The sequence below is a fragment of the Anser brachyrhynchus genome, assembly GCF_964034855.1.
Source record: "Anser brachyrhynchus genome assembly, chromosome: 4".
NCBI lineage: Eukaryota > Metazoa > Chordata > Aves > Anseriformes > Anatidae > Anser > Anser brachyrhynchus.
In genome coordinates, this window is record NC_137698.1 from 69255897 (window position 1) to 69280195 (window position 24299).

A 24299-nucleotide genomic window follows, 5' to 3' on the forward strand; every position below is an offset into this window, starting at 1 on the left:
ATCAATCACACTGCACAGTGTGAACAACTACTGCCAAAGATCTGTTTATTTTGACCGAATAAGGTGACATGCGAACCGGGGCATGCAACCAGCACCGAAACAGTGAATTGCCGCAGCAAACTGCTGATGTCAATTATCCTTACAAGTTTTCAGTGTAGCAACAGACCTCAAAACCACAAGCAAGCATATGGCATAAATATGGGAGCTGGAGGTCAAGAAGTTTGGTGGAAGAATGTACATGAGTCAGCATAGAAATAGTTGGCAAAATCGTCTTTCTAGCTTGGCCTACCTAACAAAAGCACCTGAGATGGTGAGCCTACGTTTCCTCCTCCCACCCACCCCTTAAATCAAGCTCCCTTTATTTCAATAACAGGGGAATATTACATTCAATCAAACGAATGTTTTAACAGCCATAATCTCAGAGCTCACAGGAAAGATTTTGTCTTCCATTTGTACTGTTAGCAATAGTACCCATTTCTTGGCAACCTGCCATTTATTTTCTGGGCAAGTTGCAAGTTAAGCTGCTTTGTTTGCCTGAAACAGTGTCACGAAAATACCACCATCATGCTGCATGCAAAATTCTTTCATTTATCCAAGGAAATGCCAGGTGCTGTTTTTATTTGTGGTGTATTTATTACATTCAGAAACGATTTAGAGTTGCTTGCTTTTATGAGGATGAAACGAGATTCTGCTTCAGTGCAGAACTGGGGCCATATTCTCCAAAACCAATGGTTTGGACATCTTGCAGATGGTGTTTACAAGTTGTGCTCAACCTTGTCAGGCTTAAAATCCAATGCATCTATGTTTCTGCATGTCTGCCAGTCATTGCTAAAGCTGCCAGAAAGTTATAACTGGAAGAATTTGGCCCCTTTCTAAATCATCCCTCATGTTTCCTCCTCTAAGAAGTTTGGATTACATATTGCACTTGTTGAGAGGCACAGTAATATCTCTCAGACACTTTTTCTTTGGTTTTGGTTTTCTAAAGGGTATTTTTGGCACAGGAGTAAAGTAACTTAATCTCACATCTTGTGGAGAAGCATCTGGGTTAACGGAGTTGTTGTTTCCTTGCATTACTGGCTTGCATTACCACCACAGCACCCCCATCACAGCTCATTATGTATGTAAGGCCACTAGGAAGTATTCACAAAGTTTAGTACATTTTATACCTATAATTCAGGAAAAACAGTTCTCAGAAATGTATTCTGGAATGAATGTAGTCTTATAGATCTTTGGCTTCTAATAGTCTTTTTAGAACTAGAACTGAAAAATCTCCTTTTGCCTCTGTCAGAAATGGTGTGTAGGTGGTCTGCTTTCAGCAGTTCTTAATGGATTGCTCTGACTGGGAGTTGTTCCTTCTGAATGCTTTATAGCTTCTGCAACTTCCCATAACTCTGAAATGTATTTATTTTCCTATGTGGAAGAAAGTAATGGAGAACATAATATACGTATTTTTCTTGTTCATTCACTTCCCTGAAGTACTGCCAATCAGCCTTAGAGTAGAAGAGGCCTGAAGTTTCAGATGAAACTTCAGTTTGATGAAAACCTAGATCCAATTTACTCTGCAGACCCATACCACTATCATCACTGTTTCTTTTCAGGAAAAAGAAAATCATTAAAATTTTAAAATAATTTCCTGTTATATTTTGAAAATCCAAGAGGTTTAAACAACTCACATAAAACATTCTTATTGTGTTATTGTGGCATGTTTCATCAGCATGTCACACCAATTCATTGCTTTTTAATTTTCCAGTAAAAAGAAGTTTCGGGTCCTAAAATTAAAAGCAACCAAAAATAGCAGTTATCCAACCAGTTCTAACTGATAACTTCCTGAGAACATTTAACAAGACCTTTTTGTCACCAGACCTTGTATCAGGTTCTGTAGTTACACACCTGAATATTTTTGAGAGTTTCTTTTGGAAGCCTTTCTGTTGAAAACAATATAACTTTCAGATTTTTTCCCAAATATCTCATCAACAATTTTCTTAATGTTTTTGACCTTTGACTGTATTTTTCTTTCAGATATACCTATGTTGTTTCATTCTGTTAGTAATTTTTTTTTCCTATGGTGGTCCTGATCCTGGGGCAGGATAGCTTTAAGTAACCATTTCATTCAGTAATGCTTTATTCTATCCATGAGCAACCTATAATGCTTTTATCAAAGATAATGTTAGATGAGTTTCATTCTATGTGAGCTCGTGGCAGGAAGCGAGAGAGGTAAGAGGACAAAAGTCCCCTCTCTGCTTTAACTTGCCCTTACAAGATGTCTTTTCCGGTGTCTTAAATATCAATTATCCAGACAGAAGAGATCTTTAGAAATCATAGAAAAACAAAACCTTGGTAGAATTAGAACATCATCCATCCGGAGCTTTCCTGGAGCATATGCCCACTACTGTTTAAGTGTCTCAGGAAGCCCCAGAGCCAAATGCATGCTCTACTACCCCTGTGCTGGGCAGAGTGAGCGGTTTGGCACTCACTAGACAGCAAATTGTTTGCAAGACAGGGCATTCATACCTGTCTGAAAACTTTGCAGTGCATCTATCAATTTATATTTAAATGTCATGTTTCATCTATTAACAATGAAGATGAATAGCAATGAACGATGAAGTTTTATGCCTCAGCATAAATTTATTGCTTATACTGCCTCAGCATTGTTGCTTCCCAAGGAGTCCTTTACAGTCAAGTTTCATTTCAATATGAGCTCAGATTCATTGGATGCCTGCAGAAGGGCTTGTCTTTTCTTGATCCACCCAGAGGTTCCTCAGTCTCCTTTCCTGGGTAGCTGTGAGTTCCCAGGTTAAATGAATGTGTGACATAAAAGAGTCTCCAGCATTTGTACAGATTGCTCATACAGGCATTTCACTTCATTGTATAAAAACTGAAGAACTCTCGGGTGTTTTGAGAGCCACAAGGCAGACTTGGCTGGGTGAAGTGAAGCAAACACCATGCTGAGAGCTATGAAGGACCTGTGTTAACCTGGCACTGTTCTTCGTCACCCTCCCAAAAGAAAGTCTGGTTCTTCTTCAGAACAAACTCTCCCTCCTTGTTCCACTGAAAATCTCCGTAAATAACTAAGAAGGTGCCAGGTGGGCACAGAAAGCAGTTGCCATCTTTTTCACACTATCATGAAGAGAATATGAAGTCTAATGCACAGGGGCAGCAGCCCCAGGACTAGGCTGTCCCTGGCTTCAAGCAGTCTGCTTCATTTTGCTATGCACTAATCCCTGTCTCCAAAAGTAAGAATAACAACAACTACTGTCGCTTTCAGAGTTTGCAAATTAATGAATATAAAACACAACAGAAGTATAAGGGAATTCATATTTCCATGTAATTCTATCATATATTTATAATATTTACCTATATCTCAATATTTCTATTTGGGCTTATGATTTAATACAACAAAAAACAACGCTTATAACAAATTTATAACAAATAATCGATTCATATTATGTGCTGCTTTCCAGTTTGTTGAATAGCAATAAAACCTTCAGTCTGACAGCACCTAACACTGAAATAAATCCCCACTGAAACCACAGCCTGATTATGAAACACAAAAACAATCTCTCTGAGCCAAAAATGATGCAGCAATGTAGAAAAATTGGCATCCCTTTGTAATGAATTAAATTTAATAGAAACTTACCATGTGAAACAAGAATGGATTTAGGACTGGAAAAACACAGTGATTTATATAGCACAAAAGATCTTTTTAAGTTTCATCCTAACTTAAGGATTGTACACGCCATTTGCTGCAGCTGGACTTATTGTTTAACATATTTGTCTTTCAACTTATTTTTGTAATCTTGCACTTGCAAATACTTAGATCAACTGAGATAAAACTGAAGGTTTTTTATTTTATTTTTATAAAACCTACTGTATAAATCTACCTTCTGAGGAAGTTGAGTCTTTCTATATAAAGGTTTAAATTCAGAAATCTATACGGTCTGGACAGAAAAAGACTCTCTGGCACTTAATAATGGCCAGTAGATGAGCAGTTGCTCCTTAGAGAGCAAGCAATAAGAGGGGGGTCTCTGAAGCACCTGAAGCACCCAGAGTGGCCCGGTGGGAGAAAGCAGGCAATAGAAGAGGCAAACACTGCAGTGGAGATCCCTGCAGGAATCCAAGGGGTGAGCTGAAAGCTTCTGAGCTCTACCACAATTCTGCATCTTCCTGCATCTTCCCCTTAACCACCTATCATAAGAGTAAGGACTAAGCAGCTGCTTCATATTATCAGCTGCTAATATTAATCATATTATCTTATACTAGGATTATGACAAGACTAATCAACTAAAAAGGCACCAATGCAGGCACACAGAAGGTACCGTAGAAATTTCAATGCCCACCAACATCTGAAAAATACATTTATTTGTAAAAAATAAAGTTCTCTGTTGATCTCCAACCTACTCCTGTCTCCTCAGAAATTTTTGCCTAGTCCTTGGTATTTGCCTTATCACTTGATCTTCGTAAAGTTAATCTTTGTGATACCCTATACCACTGATAGCATAGCTCATTAGCTTTCTCCTCTGTAGCACAGATTTGCTATGCCCACTGTAAATGACTGATTCACAACCTCCATGCAAATGGTGCTCCCTTCTTCACTTGCATTTTCCTCTATAAAAGCCAAGATCTTTATTATAATTCTTAACTCTGCAAAGAAACCAGACATATCAGAGTAGCCTCTCTGTCTCTGCTCACATTCATCATCTCCATAAACAGTACCTTATAAATATTGCTTTGTGAAGCCACAGTTGTCACTAGTCTCCTGTCCACCATCTGCTACGTGTCTTAGTGCAGTGAATCAGAGGTGAGTTCTCAGCTGATAATGACATGCTCATGTACTTCATCTTCCAATTCCTCCTACCATTTACCATTTCAGATCTTAGCTTACTAGACCTAGTTTTTCCCCATGAAAGTGGCTCCAGCAACCTTTTTGGAAATAATTCAAAACCTGATAAAAATCCAAACCACCTTTACCCTACCAGTACCTTCTGCAACAGTACCCTAGGCTTCCTCTTCGTTATCCTTGCCTTTATAAACCTTGCCCTAACCTCGTACAACCTCGTAGGGAACTCATAAACTTTATGCTTGCAAACCATCTAGTAGCTTCTCCAAACCGTATCAAACCGTAACGATGCTTTTTTTATCTTCTATTCCATCCATTCACCCACAACCATGGAGGCATATTATTCTTCTCCATCCTAGTTTTATTACTAATCGCACTGCTCCATGCGTGCAAACAACACACAGCATCCCAGCCCCATCTGTGAAGCCTCTTTAACTGTTAATAGCAGGCCTCAGCGGGTGACCAATTGGTTGAATACTCACTTATCCTCATCAGCCAACTGACCTTGTTATTATACTTTACCCTCTTTTTATCTCTCGGGATCATAGAAAATAAAAAATTAAACACTAATCTGAAAGCATTCCGGTAGATTATAGAATGCCCTTGGTAAACATAAAAAGTTTTCATTATCTTCTCGCTATCTTCTTCAGAAGGAAAGATTTAAAACTTTCCCTCCACCCTCCAGAGCTAAATTTCCTTTACGAAAGTACCTTTTTTAGCAGAAAACTGCAAACACACTATTTCAGTAAAACAGCCACTAAGAGGGTGGGTTTGCTGTCTTTTTTTTTTTTAACTTCTTTTATTAACTCAAACACCCCCAGTTACTCAAAGATGTGGCCAAGAGTTTTTCTTGTATATAATTATATATTCATCTATTCTGTCATTTTACTTTTCTAAAATCCTTCAACCTACTTCTGACATAAACCAACACATCTCCTTATATAACCATAAACCTTCCACAATTAGCATTCCAACTCATACTTTCTTTAAAGCTATGTTGTCCCTCTAATTCCATTACCAATAGCCTACAGGGAAAAAAAAAAAAAAAAAAAAAAAAACCACCACTGGAAAACATAGGGGGTTTTCAGAAATACTTTCAATAACCCCGCACTTTATCATGAACAAACTATCAGCAAACACCATTTCCGATTTTTTAATACACAGCTACCTAAATTTTGTAAATAATTCCACAAGAACAGACCCTGAATTATTGCTAAATCCTAATACAACAACAACAACAAAAAAAAACAGCCATCAAAAACATTGTACCACCTAATGAATAAATTATGCACCCCCAAATATCTAGTTAAAAGCTAACAAACCATTGACGTTTGTAGTATGAAACCCACCTCAATTATCCACATATGACTGCAAGCTATTTCTCTGCTCAGTGTCAGCAAAACAAAGTCATGTGTAGATGACTTTTTGTGGAAGTGTTTCAGGAAAAGGCTTGGCAAATAGAGTATAAAGATAAAACACTAACATTCACCGATAAATTGAGAATACATTTAAAAATTCCAAGGAGACCAGGAAACTAACTACCAACCCAAACCCCAAAACAATACTAAAGCAAGCACTCCACAGTCAGACAGAACTGTTTCTGTTGCAGAAAGGGAGCAAAATATGCACCAGTTTCTACTTGCACGTCAACTAAGGCCTGCAGTATAAATACAATGGTGCTTTTTCGACCACAGAAGCCTAAAGGCACCAATTTCTTAAAAATAAATAAATTTAAAAAAAAATCTATGTCTCTTTCCTTCACCCTCCAAGTCCCTTTAATACCTGCATAAATGCCAAGTATAAATGATTAATCTGTCCTCTGTCCAAGTTGCTCCTCATTCTTTAGCTGTGTGTCCCTCTGTGTTCAGGGAACATTTCTACCATGGCTTCTCTTGGTTCAAAGAAACTTGAAATATCAAAGTAATTTTACAATTACATCTTCATAACTGTTTGTCATGAGTTATTGCCTCCAATTAAGTTAAACATTTCTCAAGTTAAACATCTCCCGCAGCATCTTCACAATTCCCTCCTTTCTCCCCTACTCTCTATGCCAGCTTGGGCCACAGATAAAATATCACCCTTACATGACTCTTAATTTTCATTTCTTTCTCACATTTATCACTGTAAAAGTGCTGACTCTGAACCCTTTCTGACTTTCTCTGTACAGTAAGATGACCATTGCTACTCATGATTGGATAATTAATTGTGTATTTTCTCTTAAAGCTTAGATTCAGAGCTCCCTCATCAAGAGCTAAGTCTCCAAAGTCTCTTAATACAAAATACTCTGTTAATACAAAATCCTTTCTTTTTTTCTTTTTTTTTTTTTTTTAATTTACAAGGGCATATTTAAGTGCAATTATTATGAATTAAGCTTAATTAAAAGAGGATACTTGCATAATTTTAAGCAGCATCTGTTTGGGGAGGGACTTTTTGGTGATGTAATCTATTTTCCTTTCCCAAAATCTTATGCAGAAACTGTGTTAGAACATTTTTTAAATGTCAGGTCTTTCTTTAATAATGATAGTTTCTTCTTTAAGGGTTAGAAAATAAAGTATTATTACAAAAAATAGAAATCTATATTAGAAACTGTCTTTTGTATATAGATCCCCTTTGTTATAGACATGTCCTATGTTATATTTGTCACCACCTATATTTTTTTTTTAATCCATCTCACAATTTGCCAGGAACTGCATGGCCATTATGAGAATAGCTTGGCAATACGATTGTCTGCAAGAAAATGATAAAAAATTGTCAAAAATGATTTTAAGCTGTGATCAAGACCCCATAGTCTGAAAAAGAGACCATCAACAGATAGATAAATAGGTACCTGCAAAATCACAGAAGTTACAATTATTCTGTTACTCACAGTACAAAGTGGGGGGAAATGAAATTATCAGGGAGTAGGTTTTAAGCTAACAATAGAAAATACTGTTTCTCTTCACATCTATTTGAATTCTGGAACTTCTTGTCATGGCATGCTCTGAAAGGTGAAAGCATAAAGTTCTATAAAGTTTAGACGAATTCAGTGGAAAACAAGTAAAGGCCTATTAAATATGAATGTCCAGTGGTCTGCTGAGAAATTCCTCAGACCGGAAGTATTTCTCAGTAATTTCCTGCTACTAACATTACTCCTTAATTATCCTCTACATTGCCAGTGCTCAAGGCACAACCATACTTACACTTGTGATCTCACCCAGGATAGCACTGCATTTATTTATATTTGTGCGTACGGTGCTAAGATAAATTAGCTGATTTTCTATTAGAAATATATGAAGATTGGTTATTTTTTGTTGAAGTCAAGGGCAGAAGACATCACAGAGACCTCAGTCACATCACAGTCCAATAACATTTGGGGGTATTTATTGTTCATTAAATAGTTTTGTTTTGTTTTTCTTTCTTTCTTTCTTTAAGGCATCTTTGCATCACAACTTGGGTTTAAAGTTGCCTCTACAAATGAACAATTTAGAATAAAGTAAATTTTAGAGACACTGGAGCTTTCTCTGAATCAAGCATTATAACCAGAGGCTACTGAGATTAAAGTGTAACCTCCCAACTCAGTCCTGTGAGACAAAGGAAACTACAAGACTAAAAAAGAACCCTTTAGAACACATTACCCTTGTGTGGTGGCACTATCAGGTCAGTAGACTCCAGCACTAATTTATTTGCATTTATTTAGAATGACTAAATCCTGGCAAAGAGGCTTTTTTTTTTTTTTTTTCATTTTTATACTTCTTTGTAAGCCCTTGACACACAAACACAATCCTTCAGTACCCGTTTCGTGTGGGGGTGTTAGGCAGCTGAATGCAGATGGATTGTAAGCATCTAAAGCCATTTGTTTAGCAAACCAAATGTTTGCTTTTATTATTTTCAAGTAATCAAAGAGCACCTGCTTATTTCTAGTTCTGAGCTAGTCTGACAGAAACCAGTGTTACAGCTACAACACTGCCATCCTGACATTCCCAATCCCAGCCATGCTGGGTGGATGTTTACGCACAGCATTGCAGCTCTGGCCATGGGAAGTTGATAACTAAATAGGAATTTGGAAAGTGATTTCATGTGAAGCAGTGTGCAGTCCTCCCCAGGATGTTAGGTTGCCCTATACATTTTTGCCCTATACATTATGTTACCGTATACATGCAGTCCTGCCATCCAAATCTATGCAGCAGCAAAGCCCAGGAAAAATCTCACTGGGGCAACAGAAGGATAAAAACAGAGCTACAATGAGCTACTTCCAAGAGTCACAAACTTGTTTTACATGATTAATCAGGTATCTGGTGAATGAAGGTTCAGGACCAGTTCATAAACCATTCTATTTGCCAATTCTTTCCTGTTATTTGTTATTCTAGCTGTACTGCCGGTCTCCCAAGAGGATTTTTTCCAGTTTGAATAGATGGCTGCACCATTTGTTAACCACCAGAATAACAGAGAAGAATACCAGATACCAACTTATATATTAGTGCTATCATTTTTTGTTTGTTTTTTAACTCAAGCACTCAGTCAGACTAACTAGGTGCCCACTGTAGCTGCCAGGAGACTTGTCTTAGATTCTGATGAAATCTAGTCCAAAGTCTTGGGGTTTATGTACTGAGAAAGCCACAGCCAATGAGTCGGTGGGATCACAGGCTGGTATGACTGCAGGTCTATTACAAATTATGCCTAACATCTTTGGTATTTAAAAAGTAGCCACTGATACAAATTAAGATTTAGTGTTCAGGTGAGCTTTACAAAGAGATGTAACCCTTGCAGTGAGAAATGTTAAATCTTCTGCAGGGAAGTTATACCAAAAACGATGCAGCATCAAATAAGAAGCAACATAGAGCTAGCACACAGACACCAAAGAGCAGATTTCTCTGCCCTGACCCACCAGTACAAGTAAGGATTTTTTAGGTAAGCTGTACAGAGCTAAATGTGATATTAATTTGAAGTACAAAATAACCCAAACAAAGGGTGTACATTTATCTCTGTCTACATCTCACAACAGCCTCGTGCTACCAAATATAGCCAGCTGCTAGCTTTTGTCAGAGCACAACTCCTTATTTCATGAGGGGACAGCGCAAGATGCCTGAAGCTGCAGGGAAGCATTTGTATTGGATAACAGCTCTGTGACCCTGACCCTACAAAATGGGCATGTGCACTTAGTTTTATGGACGTGAGTAATTAGATTAAAACTTCTGTGTTTAATTTTCCATAAAGTTAAGGACACGAACAAATATTTTTAGAAGCAGTGTTTCAGTGAAGAAGAGTGTGTCATGTTTTACACTGGAGGAATACATTAAAAAATTGTTTGTGAAGTTCTACATGACTGTTCTGTTATTACAAGAAATGTCTGCAAAGGTAAAATACAACAAAGAGATAAAAAAAATCCCTAGGCTTACACGCACATGAAAATTCCAACCTCCCTGCCCGCCAGTACGTTCTTATACTTACCAATATTGCAGTACTTTCCTACAAAATTTCTTTTGCAATCACATACGATTTCCCTACTGAAGGTAATCATTTTACATTCTCCACCATTCATGCAAGGATCATGAACACAATCTACAAGCAGAAGACAAAGATCAAATCAAAGATACAAGCTATTCAAGAGAATCAGTCCATTTTAACTTAATTTAGTACATCTTCTTCCTGTATATATATTTTGGGGAAGGTTTTCCTTTTTACTCATCTCAGACCTACACCTGATATGAATTGAAGAAAAGGAAACTACGCTGATTTCTGCCCACTGAGGTCTGTCTCATTGCTTTCACTTTTATTGGATAATGTCAGCATAGCTATTGAAAAATATTATTAATGAATAATAGATAAAAGGGGGTGGTGACTGTTATTACCAGTGGTGATGATGCTGGCATTAGCATTTTGTTCTGTACAGAGGGTTCTGCCAATTCCAAGTTTGCCACTGAGCTGTGATGAAATTTGTCATAAAGTATCTAGCAGGAAGCTCAGCCAAATATTTAGTGTGTCCAACAAGGAAATATGAAGTCCTATAGAATTTACGAGCTCTCCCAAGAACTCCCAGTGTCCTAAAAAGCCACCAACTCTCTCCATACTTCAATTTCCACTTCTGTAAGGTGGGAATAAAAGCACCTACTTACTTCAAAGGGCTTCTGTGAAGCTTACTCGGTACTCTAAGTTATTTGGGAGTCTAGGGGGGTGGATACAGTCAGCCGGACTGAATAACACAATAGCCATACTGGAGCACACACAGAGATGAGGCATACTGCTTTGCTTCCCACCATCTATCTTTTCAAAAGGGAGGTGCCATGATGGCTTCACCAGATAGGTGACAACCTGGAGCACATGCCCTGCAGCTAGTTGGCCAACTCTGTCTGGCACCTGAGAGCCCAAAACAAGGTGGAGACTTCACAACTTAAGCATCACCCTGGCTGGGAATGGGTATGTTGAGCCTAAAGTCATGGGGACTCTGGGGTCAATGCAGGGCAATGGGATCCTGGAGGCAGGTAGTTAACACACTGGGATAGGCTTGGGAAGAAATCTCAGAGGAAACAGCAACTTCAAGTAATTGTAGGTGCGCAGGGAAAGAGTAGAGGAGGGTGTGCCTCTCAGGCATGTTACAGCTTTGGAAGAGAGAAAAGTCAGAAATTTCAGCACTTCTACTGTATCATCTGTTGCATATTCCTATGCACCGCAGTTCAGGATTGAATCCCCGTCAAGGACAACACTAAGGCTTGTCACTAAAATTCAGCTTAATTCATTCAATAAAGATGGACACACTAAAGTGATTCCCTGGGTCAGCATTATTGCTCACACATGGAACGATGCGACACTCTTGGGGAGGGCACGTGAATTGCAATAGCAGCCTGGCTGTGGTAACACCACTCAGGCTTTGATAACCTTACTATCATTTATCCCCACACCATGCAGGTCAAGAGCTGCAATACAAAATAGTGTGCTTACGTTCGTGTTTGATACTCTGGCACTCGATCTGGCCGTCCACACACATGCACTGCTCCACAGCTCCTTGCTGGACTCTGGACCAGGTCATGCCCACATCAAAGTACTCATAGAGACTGTTGTCAAAACATTTCCCTAAAACACAGTTTAAAAAATATCACAGGCTTTCTGAGGTTATTTCTTGCAGGAGGCAGCACCACATACCCTTTCTCCCTTTTTTCCTGTTGAATTGATGTATGTTTGTTGACAGCTGGTGCTTCTCAAAGAAGCCAGCCTCCAAGGTGTGGCTGCCCTAAGCCACAGCTCCAAGGACATCAAGGCAGAGGTGGCTTTCTCCTAAAGCTCTATGAATGTGACAGCATCCCTTTAGCCCTCCCAAAAGTTCAGTCAGCAAATACAAAAAAATAAAATCAGAGGTGTATCACTGTGTCTGTCACACTTTATGGTGTCAGTCACAGGCGATGGACTATGCTGGAGACACTGGAGCACCAACACTGAAAAGGGCATCCTTGTTTATGTTGGGAGACAGTCTAGAGCTGCAGGAAAAAGCCTTTATTAAACAACAGCAAGTGTAACTGAAAGCCCTTGTAAAAGCCAAATTCCTCTCTTGACGTGCAGTAAATTGGGAGTGACACCACCACAAAACTGGAGAAATAACCCAAGCAAAGTTCTTCACCTTGGCTCTCCTCCACCTTTGGGAATGACTCCCCTGAAGGTGGAGGAGCTGCACAGGTGTAAGGCTGACATCACAGGAGAAGCTGAAATGGCCCCATGTCTGCATATGCATCGGGGTAAGGCGTCACCTGAAATGCTGCTGCTTTTTCATGTCTCCCTGCCCTACCTACTGGATGGTATTATTAGTGTTCTCCAAACATGTAAGTGATATTTAAATCTTAAAAACAGCAAAGGGAGGGGAAGAGGCTCTTTGTGTTTCCCATAACTTAATATCTCACTGGCTCAGAGCATGCTTGGATTTATAACTGTATAATCAAGCTATTTTCAGCTGTCCTGTCACTAATGGATTGTCTGTCATAACCATTTGGAAATCCGCCTACACAAACATCCATGCTGCAGTGGTCTCTCCCATCACAACAGCACTACCTTTTCATTAGGCAAACTTTAATGAGCTCTACTTACTGCTCGTATTTCATGTTGTAACACTCGTGTAAGAAGATACTTACTCATCTGGCAGTCCCTTCCCGTGAATTCCTCGGAACAGGCACAGTGGTACATCCTATGGCCGTGAGCGAGAAAACAGGTCCCTCCATTTTGGCAAGGGCTGTTTGCGCAGTAATCTAGGCAGGCCACATAAGAAGCTGCTGTTAATGACTGCCAGATAAGCCGTGCTTTGTTGTGTTAGGCGTCGGCTTGGTTACCTTAACCATTCTGGTTCGATGCACAGTGGTTTTAATACCACCTATGAATCTAAGACGGTGTTTATCCAAACAATTCACATTGTTCTTGTTTTAAGCTCCAGAGCAGCTATACTTACCCAGCTTTTTTAAAAAGGAGAGCAAACCGCTGTGCTGAACCTTCTCCACCAGAGTAACTTGCCCCAAGGTGGTGGGTTCAGGCACGCATGAAGCTGTATGGTGAGGAAGAAGATGGGCTGAATGCCCACAAGATGGAGCTGTGCCTTTGCTCTGGGGAGGGAAGGCTGCAGCTCTGCCTCTGCCCGGATTACCGCCCTGCATGCTTCAAATTTCAACAGAAATAACCGGGATTATGCATCTTCTCTTTCGAATGACATGAAGGACGAACCTCGACGGAGGAATTTGCTATGGATTTTTGGATTATGTCTGAAATGAAAGGACAGCCGGAACGAAGGAAAAAACTTTTGAAGCAAAACAAGGGCACATCCAAATATATCAGGCCAAATGAAATTGAATTGGACCGGAGTTGTGTATCTGTTTGTATGGGAATTTTCTAAATCATGGGAAAATAGGTTGGGAGAGGAGGGGGTGCACCAGGACGACTCTTAGCCCTGCGATGGAAGCTCTACTTCCATCAAAGCAAAAGTTGTGAGTCTTGCTGGCCACCTGGAGTTCCTGATTCCATACAGTATCCACGTCTGTATCTCCCCTGAAGTCAACCAACATCACATTTTACACCTGTGGAAGCACTGGCCCAACAGCTTGTTTGCATTTCAATTCTTTTTGTTAAAGCTAGTCCAACACTACAAGAACAGCTGTAGAGATACTCAATCCGAGTGCTCCTTCGGCTAGAGTGTGATCCTAAGCATGGGAGGTAACGTATGAAGACACAGGCACACGCATACAGAGCTGAGGTGAAGCACGAAAGGCAGATCCTGAATTTGGCTATGGCAGTGTAAATGTGAAGGTTCCCCTGCACTTACCAAAATATTTACTTCAGGACAGAGTGGTGTAATTGGTGTAAATACCAGCCTTGGGTGTATTCACTGGTAGTTTCACTCCAGGATAACATCAAGGGAAAGCAAGTAGAGGCAGTGATGATTCTCTTGTTCATGCTGCTTGATAGTTATGAAATTTGTAATGATGTAATGTTTCCTCAAAGGCAAATTCTGTATTTTCTATACCCGTCAACTCCAGATCATGACTTGGTCTCCAGGCCATCTTCTGGTGCAGCAGTGCCCAGTACCCTCATTAAACTTGCAAAGAGCATTTCCATCCCTTCCTTTCCTTTCCAGTCTGAGTCCTTCACTGTATCACACCCACACACTGCCAGACTTCCCCAGGCTATTCCGCATCCCTCCCCTCCTGTCCTGGAGCCTAGGATCAACTTCTACCTCTGAGAGGTGCTCCTAAACACACAGACAAGTCACACCTCTCTGTAAGGAATCCTGCCCACCAGTAACCAGGGAGCACCAAGTCCCTGCTTGTTCAGCCAATGTCTAAAGCCACCGAGAATTACCGCCCCACTCTCATGGGAAAAACACTTTTGTGTTTGCTAGCAGTCACCTTGACTTCAGCTTCACCACTCTGAGGCTCTGCTGAATGAGCAGCAGCCTTGTCTTGCCTTTCTAACCGTATCTGCCCACAAAAACTTTCTGTTTCTGCCACCCACTTTTCCCAGGGGCTGCTCTTCCTCACAGCCCCCCCTGCAGTGGTGCCTCTTCCTCCTGCCTGCGCAGCCCACACAGCACTAGTTCTCTAATTCTTCTTTCCATATCAGTCCAAACATCTCTTAAAAAAGAACTTGGTGTCTGGCTGTCTGACATTTTTTTCCAAATCAGGGTTTTGGCCATTCGTCCAAGATTTCCAGACATTCAGCAGCCTGGGCAGAGCAGTAATATTAACAGACTGCCCAGGATCTGGAGGTCCCATACATAGGGGCATTGTGCCTTTATGCCTATATACTTGTACATATATATATATATATATGAGCTATGCATGCACAGCCTGGCCCATGTCCATGAAGGTGCTCACCTCGGGCGGATACTACACAAGCTCTCCAAAGGATTTCCGGGGCAGGAAAGGCAGATCCTCCAGAAACCTGAACAAATATCTCCCAAAGGCAGCGATAAAGCTCCTGCTAATTTCAGGGGGTTTTGAACAAGCGCTCCAGGTGTTGTTTCTGTGAGCTCTGGCTCTGTACTGCGCAGCGCTAACATCTCCCTCCAGCAGAGCCTTTATACCCAAGCTTAACTTCACCCTGCAGCTAAAGGCTTGTTGGTAAAACTTTCTCTGGAAGTTGGCAGAAGTATTTTTCTGGATCGATGCCTCAAATGCTTGCTTAACACTAACTTGTAAGCAGCTTCAATGGGTTCAAGTAGACTCCCCACGTACACAGGGCATTCTGGGCCTGGAGAGAGTCCATGCTTCAGCCTTTGATCCTTTCCATCCCAGTTTGCACACTTCTCACCAGTGTCTCAGCCAAGGACATTTTCTCCCCCCAGAATTTCACTTTTTACTGCTTTTCGTGTGCCTATAAAGCAGCTGAGACTCCCCCAAAAGTGTGATTAGGTTAGATTAATGGGATTCTTTTCACAATAAAATGGTATACTTTCCATGTTTAGAAGATCAGCATTATTCAGTTTGACTCCTGCCCTCTTCCCAGTTATTTTCCCCAGCAAGTGAACTTCCCTCCCTTTGCTTGAAATTCCCTTCAGCCATTTTGCCACTTCTCCCTTTAGACCTCAACATAAACCTTTACTCTTTAACCTATGGCTGATGATCTGTTAAACCTTTTCCAAGTCCAAATACAGTGCACGCTGCTTAAAAAAATATATTAAAGAAATAAATACATACATACATAAATAAAATAGAACTATGCTAATAAATAAACATCTCAATACTTTTATATTTAATTTTACAAAATCCTTAATGCTTCTAGGAATAAAGTGTTTTCTTTGTAACAGCCAGCAATGATCCCATCCCTCTCTCTCTTTTCCTTTTCTCTCTCACACATATAACTCTTGTTTTCTGGAGAAGAACCAGTAACCAAGGCAAGCCCTTACTGGAGTTGTAGTACGCTGACAGCCCTCATCAAGAGGCAGGCTGGTGAGGTGCCTTTCTTTTTGCAAACCACCCTACAGAGAGTAACAGCAGAAAATGAGATGGAGAGTCCCAAAAGGTTTGCTCACTTTGGAGACAGCTGCTCATGGGGCTGCCAGGACCACAGTGATGGGCAGGGAGAGGGACAGAGGTGGCACAAGGAACCCCTGGAGGAGCAGTGGGGAAAGGGGGAAGATGGAGGGCTCCCCAGCAAATCCATCCTCCACTGGGGATGGATGCCCCACCCTGGCCAAATGGACTATCTTGGGTCCCAGAAGGATGCATGTCCTATAAGCCCTGTGTTTTTCTGCATAGGAGGAGCAAGTGATGCCAGGGTGGTCTGGGACCCATTCACAGCAGTGAAGAAACAGCACAACAGAAACTCTACCCCCAAGACTGCAGAGAGAAATGGAAAAGGGCTGAAAGATAAGTCCTGAGAAGAAATGGAGGGTGGAAATAAACACTGTAAGGCTGGGGAGAGACAAGAGAGGGGCAGGAACCCTCCTATTATATTCACTTTAGGTAGGGCCCAGGGGCAGTTTTCAGGTGCCGAAGAATCACTGGTGGGGCTGGACCTGAGTTGTGCCTGCCGGGACGCTCACTAACATGGAAATGCAAAGCACAGGACTTGGAGAGCTGCTTCCTCAGTCACTGAAACAGCCTCCTTCCATCAGCCAGACACCACTGTGACATGGTTTCACTGGAGGATTAAAATAGTCATGAGTTACTGCTTCCAACACTTCACACTCTGGGAAGGCACTCGTGAATAAGGAAGTGGAGCCTTCATGACCTGACTCTTGCAAGCATGAACTGTCTATAAAGTCTGTGTTCATGTCTGGCACACTTGCATTACAAAGGCACATGCACTGCTGCTTGTTTTGGGTTAGGCCATTTGTCTCTGATCTACTGTTGATCTGTTTTAAAGCCAGGCTGGAAAATAATTTAAAGTTGTTAAGTTTTAAATGATGATGCTGCGTACTGCTTAATTTGAGACTCTCAGGATGATTCAGCCAGCATTGGCTTTTCAAGTGCTCTGGTAGATTGTAATATGTTTGACAATGAGTCTCCTGACGGGATGGAGAAATCCCTGCAAGGGGATGGCAGAAAATGTCCTTTGTTTGAAAGTGAGAAGGGAACATGCAAGGTTGTCCAGCCAGATTCCACAGACTAAACAAGACAGGTCACATCTGAAAGCAGTATCAAGGAGAACAGAGGAACATGATCAACATTTAAACACAGATCCAAAAATAGACACAGGGCATCAAGTCTGATCAGTGCTACACCTGATTTTTCAACACTGCTCTGTCACTGTATAAATTGAGAACTAGATGTGTATGTTCCTACAAAGTGAGTGAGTTAGATGCTTCAAAATGAATGTTAGATGCTGCCAAATGAGATCCCCAAGCAGCCAGCCCATGAAGTTGGGGAGACAGCCATGCAGGGGCCAGCCATCGAGGTAACGCTGAGGACAGGGATGCACGTTCCTCACAGGAATGCTTGGGACGTGGTGATTTCACCCACTGTGTCAATTAGGAGTGACTTAGATAGAAAGGAGAGTTTACCACAGATCTTGGCTTCTCGTTTTAGGCAGACTTTCACAATGAGGTAATCATAGCACTTGAGTGGGGTGATCCACATGAAGAGGTAGCACTGCTCGGCTAAATAACCCTTTCCTTCTCCCTCAGTTCTCCTGCAATGAAGCATCTGTCCTCTTGTATTCTCTGAAGCAGCCCATAACCCAAGGAAGCCTGGTTTTGAAGGCCTACTCCTTACTCTGAGATCTTGAGGCAGGACAGCTGTAAAGTCATGGCTGTGTGTTGTACACAGCGTGAAATGTTTCTGTACCTTCTAAAAATTAATGCTCAGAGAGACAGAAAATGTAGCTGATTAGATGAGGGGGAAACTAAAAGGCACCTCCAAAGCATGAGGGAGGAGGAGATGATCACCTCTGTGCTTAGCAGGAGCTCAGATTTCCATATTGGCTCTGCCATAATTTCTCTCCATGGCTTCAGGTTAGTCAACAGTGAATTAAAGACTCTGTGATATTCACAGCCTCATGGTTATGAATATTCAATGGCTATGAATTCACAGCTATGGTCATGCAGAGTCACAGACAGACCCCAGAAATGGTTAGTGTGAAGGCTTGTTCTGTGTACACCAAATAAAAGCTTCACAGAAGGCACTGTCCCCTCTTACTGCAGGTGGAAAAGTAGGATGCAGGTAAATGGTGTGACTAGGCAATAGCTTGCCTTACCTGGCTGCTCTTTGGACAACAACTTACAGTACCCCCACTTCCTGTCGCGGTCGTAGTTATGTGTTGTTGAACACCTGGAAAGAATTAGAGATGCAGCTTAGAGCAGCTTCAAACAGCGTGGATGTTGCACCAGATGAAGCAAGAGGACCCCTCACAATCACAGAGAATGAAAGGCAAGCATGGGAAGTTGTTTCACCCTGGCTGTTGTTGGAGCAATCTGTGCACAGAATATTGGGAATTTTGGCTTTAAATAAAGATCTTGCAGAGAAGAAGATGCTTATGAGGGTTCACAGGCTTAGGGCTACTACAGACCACTGTGCCCCTCAAAACATTGCTTCATTATAGCCAGGCACCTTCTTTTTGCTCTCAGTCCAGAAAGACCGAGAATACATTTTTACATTGAAACTACATGGCCTTTGCTCTTTGGCGATAAGTAAATTCATACTTTTTTCCTAGTCAGCATCTGTTTCATTCAAACTCTCTCAACACCAGAGGAAAATATATGCCTTTTTGTTGTTGTTGTTAAAGATGCTCTGCCCCATCTGTATCAAACTAAATACAGACTGAGATGTGGAAGCAGAACCTGAGATCCCCAATGAATCCTCCAGAAAAGGAAAAAAAAAGAATCTGCTTTCCATTTCTAAGATTAGAAAACAAAAGACAGAAATAAAAACCAAAACCAAAGCCAATAAATTGTGTCTCCTTTATTCATTACAGAACTAGCCAAACAGGACCCAACCCATTTCTGATGCCTGCCAGTTACCTTTAATAAACTGTGGAGGCAGGAGACTGTCCGCAGAGGGACTTTCTCTTGGCTTGCAGCAGCAAAGATATTTTGCACTCAGTTCCTTTAAAGTATTTCTAATTTTTAGCTTGCCTGACAAAATGAGGAAATAACTGACGTATGGGTGGTTTCCAAAGGCACGGATAAACCCTCTGCTTTCTGCAGAGCAGCACGTTGAATCCTGCACCCCACACTGCCTGTGAGAACCCTACCAAGGCACCATCCATCCAGACTTTGATGGTCACATAGTCTGTGCACTCTTCTTGCCCTTATCTGTCTGTTGCCTCCAAAATTCATAGCACTCCCACGAGCATTAAGTTCATATTCCCCTCTTGCAGAGGTAGACTTGCAGGTTTCCCTGAGGTCATGCAGGGAGTGCGTGACTGAACCGAGGCTGAACCCCAAAGGTCCACATCCTGTCCCAATATTCCATCCACCAAAATATCTTTCTTAACTGGACATGGCAGTAAGGGACACAGTTTAGGGACATGGTTTAGTGATAGGGCTCGGTAGGTCAGGTTAATGGTTGGACTTAATGAACTTGAAGGTCTTTTCCAATCTAAACAATCAAATGGTTCTATGGTTCTGTAATAAATATTAGTTGTACTGTCTGTCACCACATAGGGAAATGTGTAGCTACAGGGCATTGGAAGAAATAGAAGTTTGCTTTATTTAACATGTCAAATAATCTGGCTTTATTATTTGTATTTTCATCATACATTGAACAGTTGTGGTATTAAATTATCTTTCCACCCTAGGACCCCACAAGCTAGGTCAAAATTTTATTGTAGAGCACATCTGCTTTTTTAACTGCCCTACCTTGCTTCTACTAGATGCTACGTGGTATTTAAAATGCTTTGGTTCCTATGGAGCGACTGAATAGGCCATGTATGTTAAGTTAGGTGACCTTAATCATATAAGGTACATAAAAAGAAAGGTGCTTAGTATTCTAATGCAAAATAACACGTTCTTAAAGATACTGCTTTCTCACAGGCATTAAGGTCCATGCAATTCTGCTGGGAGTTAATGGAAATTTCCCTGTGCTCTTTTGGTGGCAAGTGGATCATCGTACTCTTTTAAAGGATGGTCTACAGCACATGAAGATCACAGCGAGTTAAGTGCTTCTCAGCAGTGTGCTACTTGTGTTACTGTTGGCAAAATGGCCTCAGACTTAACATTTCATTTGTGCCAGTAATGACGGGGAAGGAGAGTTTTCTGACTGACATAATTATTGATTTAGCAGAGTGGTGTTACACTAGCAGCATGGGGGAGGCAAATGAAAAAGGTTCTGTATACATCTAAAAGTAGAACTGAGTATTTGTCATAATGAATTTGAGCAAATTCCTGTCATTAGGGGGAAAAATTATACAAAAAGTAATACTCTCTGGACTCTGTCCAGCAGGTGCCAAGTTAGAAGCAAATAGAGAACTCCATTTTTTTCTTCCTAAAGGTTTTTTGTCGTAAGAGGTCCTGCCATTGCTTCTTCCACTGGCTTCCTGCAACCCACTGATCCTCCCACCTAAAGCTCTTCACAACCTGTCCCTCATTCCCTATCACCTCACAATGACTACGAAGACATTGATCCTGCCCTGGGCAGCCGGGCTGCCTCCTCAGTGCCAGGCTTCTTGCACATTTGTATAAGCTTTACATATTATACCGTGTTTCTCTTACTGTTTGGGAGCTAGGCACATCCTCAAAGCTACCTCACTATTCTCCCTCCTTTCCCTTTTTAATATCTGTTATTCACTGGGAGGTTTTCCAAAAATGTGATAACATTTTGGTTTTTCACAGGCTGTTGCCTCCAGCAGGCAGACCAGCCAATATCAGCTTATTATTTCTTTGTGCTGGTTTTACTTATGCCCACTCTCAAAATTTATGGGATAATAAATGTCTTTACATCAGCCTGTCACATAAAATTGTCAATGAAAAAGTGAAAACTTAAATACACAGATATTGAACTACACCAGAATCAGTAGTAGCACAACACTGCTAGGGGTTGATTAAACCAACACTTTAACCTATGTGCGATAAACAACATGGGAATGCAATCAGGAATGGGCAGACAAAATGGTGGATCACAGATGTGGCCTAACTGACAGGTAGAACAAATGGAAGAAGGGCTATTTTACCCATTGGGAGTATTTTGGGAGCCTTAATAATAAAACCTTTTGGAGACCATACAAAGCACCAAGCTGGAGCCAGATAGGTGCAAGGAAAGAGCTCTGTGTCATGCCTGGTGCTATCACTGTGTTTGAGGCACGGAGGTTCCCTCTGGCCTCCTTAGGCATTGCCCTGGCCATGAGAGGTGGCCTGACTTTGCCAAGAACCACCAAAGCAACCACCACCAGCACCAGCAGAAACAAAAGCCTGATGCCTGGTGTCTCCTGGCTCACCCAGGATGTCCTTCTCCTTTCATCAACTGCCATAAACTTTCCAGCTTGAAATTCACTACCTTTTGCCTTCTGCCAGCTGGCCGAAAAGCCCCCTTTAGAGGGCTTGAGCAGGATCTCAGGGGAGCTCATCCCACCACTGGCGAAAGGGACAGGGTGCTGGCAGCAGCCCTGCAGCCTCAGGGTTGGCTCAGTCACAGTTCAGACCAGCCACTGCATTTGCTCTAACAAATGTCCCTGGGACTTTCACCCCCATTTTGTCCATCCCTACACTGCTTTGTTTCTGGAGGTGGGAATGAGCTTCACCACCAGTTCCAGCTAATTTTTTTTCCTCTAACACAAAAGGCAAATTTACATGACATCTTTAGTACCTGGTAAGAGAATGCTAAATAGGAATTTATCTGTGAAAACAGATTATAATTAAAGGGGAATGCAATACAGGATGCTGTTAAAGGAAGTTTGTTATTTGAATACTGCAATTATTATGTCTCCTTTCCTGTGTTTTCGATAAATATTTATAAAGATACAACATTGTTTGTTGCACTCAGAGTTAAGTAGGGAGAGGTTTCTGCAGTCAGAACTCTGACTTATTTTGAAATGTTTAATGCTAGAAATCATCAAGGTCATGTCTGATCTTCTTACCACGTTCAGTCCTTTTAATCAACATCTCAGCTTTCATAAGTGAGATATTCTGCATTGTGTTGAGATAGACACTGATCTTAAATGCTTTCTGAAGCAGGACTGTCTTTTTATTAAACCTAATATGATGGGTTAGCACACGATACCTGTGCCATAGGTAGTGTAAGAATGCACGTAACAAAACTAAAGCCAATGGAAGCAGGCTTTGGCTCATGGTATAAAGTCTGGCCTTGAGTCATGCCTTAAGGTTTGACCTGAGGAGTATGAACATGTACTCATTAAGTGCATACTCTAGCACTCTCTTGGGCTTGATCAAGCACAGAAAGCCAATTATTACAGAGAACCCTTGCAGACTAAGCAAAATATCTAAAAAGGAGCAATTTCTCCCAGTCTGGTCTCATTCCCAAGAGGCAGGTGGCTCCCAGCCTCCCACCATCTCCATCCTTGCTTGCAGCTCATGGGCAGACAGGAGCAGGAAGGAGCTGAGCCTTGCCCTCGCCTGTCTGTCCCCTGGGACCAGTCCTTCACCATCAGCCCTGTGTGGGCTGGTGCCAACACACACAAACATGCACAGAGCACATTTCCCAACTGTTCCTCAGGGCTCTGTTCCTGGCATCTGTGTGCCCAAAGTCACACGCTGCGTTGCTTTTATCTTATGAAAGAAGAGTAAACACTAGCCAGAAGGTCAGCCATGGGGTTAAATGGCCTGTCAAAACCAAACAGCTCCAGCTGCCCTCCTCATCTACCCGCTTGTAAATGGCTTTTAAAAAAATAGGAAGTACAACTGCAAAGTGTCCAAGGTCAGCTCTAAAGTATGCTTTAACCTTGGATCCCATACATTCACAGGTTTTCCATTTCTGTAGCCTAACTGGCTAAAAACAAATACACAGAGTGTCACGTATTAACAAGACTCATCTTAAACATTGTGTGAGATTAAGTGGGTCCAAAGGTCAAGCTCATTGTGGCTGCAGTCCACCAAGGACAGGTTTCACACTAGATAATTATTCCAGTTCCCTTCCTTTAGTGATGACGTTCTTGAATCCTTGAGGTGTTTCTTGTCTGGATTGTATCTTTGGATGCTGAGGACAATCAGATATGCTCTCCTAACCTGAAGCTCTGTGTCCATTTGCAACACATGTTGTGTTGTTTGTATTACACCAGCCCTTGCACTTGAAACAGATGTGCCATCAGAAAGACAATAAAGATCCTAAAAAAAAATTAGTGCAACATAAAACCTGCAAGTTCTGTCCCACATGGGCCAGCAATACACGCTCTGCAAAGCATCTTCATCCTGAAAATGTGTATGTATGTGCCTTTCACATAGGTCATCTGTGCATATTTTCTTACGTTAGTGGTGCCCATATACTCTCTGCTTTGTTGCCTTTGGTCTCTGTTAATACACTCATTAGACAGGTTTGTCTGCAAGTTAGTCTTGTTTATTCAGTGCTTGTTGCAGTAGGGTTCCCACCTGACTGCCCTTAACACTACATGAATAACGAATACTAACAACTTCCACGTGTGAAAGTACAACCTTTGCTCAAAATTAGGAGACCTGGTCTTAAACATACTAGTAGAATAAATGTCTACTCAGGAATAATGCACCATGCAAAAGGAGCCTGGTGCCAATCAGAATAGAAATTAGAGATATGGGGAAAAAGCCAACTTCCCTCAAAAATCAGCTTCAAAAATCAGCTTGTCCCTGCTGCACTACAAGTACAGCCCACAAAAATCAACCAATTCCTTAACAGAGTGTCACTTCTTACAGGTGGTCGTATCTCTCCCTTTGCCTTCAGCAGAGGGTTGCTACCTGGTAGTTCCTCATGCTGGCTTGTTCTGTACCAGCTCTCCCACTGATATAATTACAATTCCAATCTGAGGCCAAGGAAAATAACATTTCTGCAATTGTTGAAATTTATGTGGCCCTGGGGACCCCAAAACTGGGTTCATCCCCCCCTTTGTGCACGAATATTGATCCAAGGACCATGAGTATCAGCAGAGGAACAGCATT

General features: G+C 41.4%; 1 protein-coding gene across 1 annotated transcript in view; it reads right to left on the bottom strand.

Moving 5' to 3' along the window:
• Window positions 1–24299, bottom strand: part of HGFAC (HGF activator) — a 43749-nt gene that overhangs the window by 15557 nt on the left and 3893 nt on the right. The window contains exons 4-7 of the mRNA XM_080591342.1: window positions 18479–18552; window positions 12931–13044; window positions 11753–11884; window positions 10265–10375 (exon numbers count right to left, since the gene is read on the bottom strand). Of these exons, the coding sequence (XP_080447468.1) occupies window positions 10265–10375; window positions 11753–11884; window positions 12931–13044; window positions 18479–18552 (431 nt within the window). The remainder of the gene's footprint in view (window positions 1–10264; window positions 10376–11752; window positions 11885–12930; window positions 13045–18478; window positions 18553–24299) is intronic.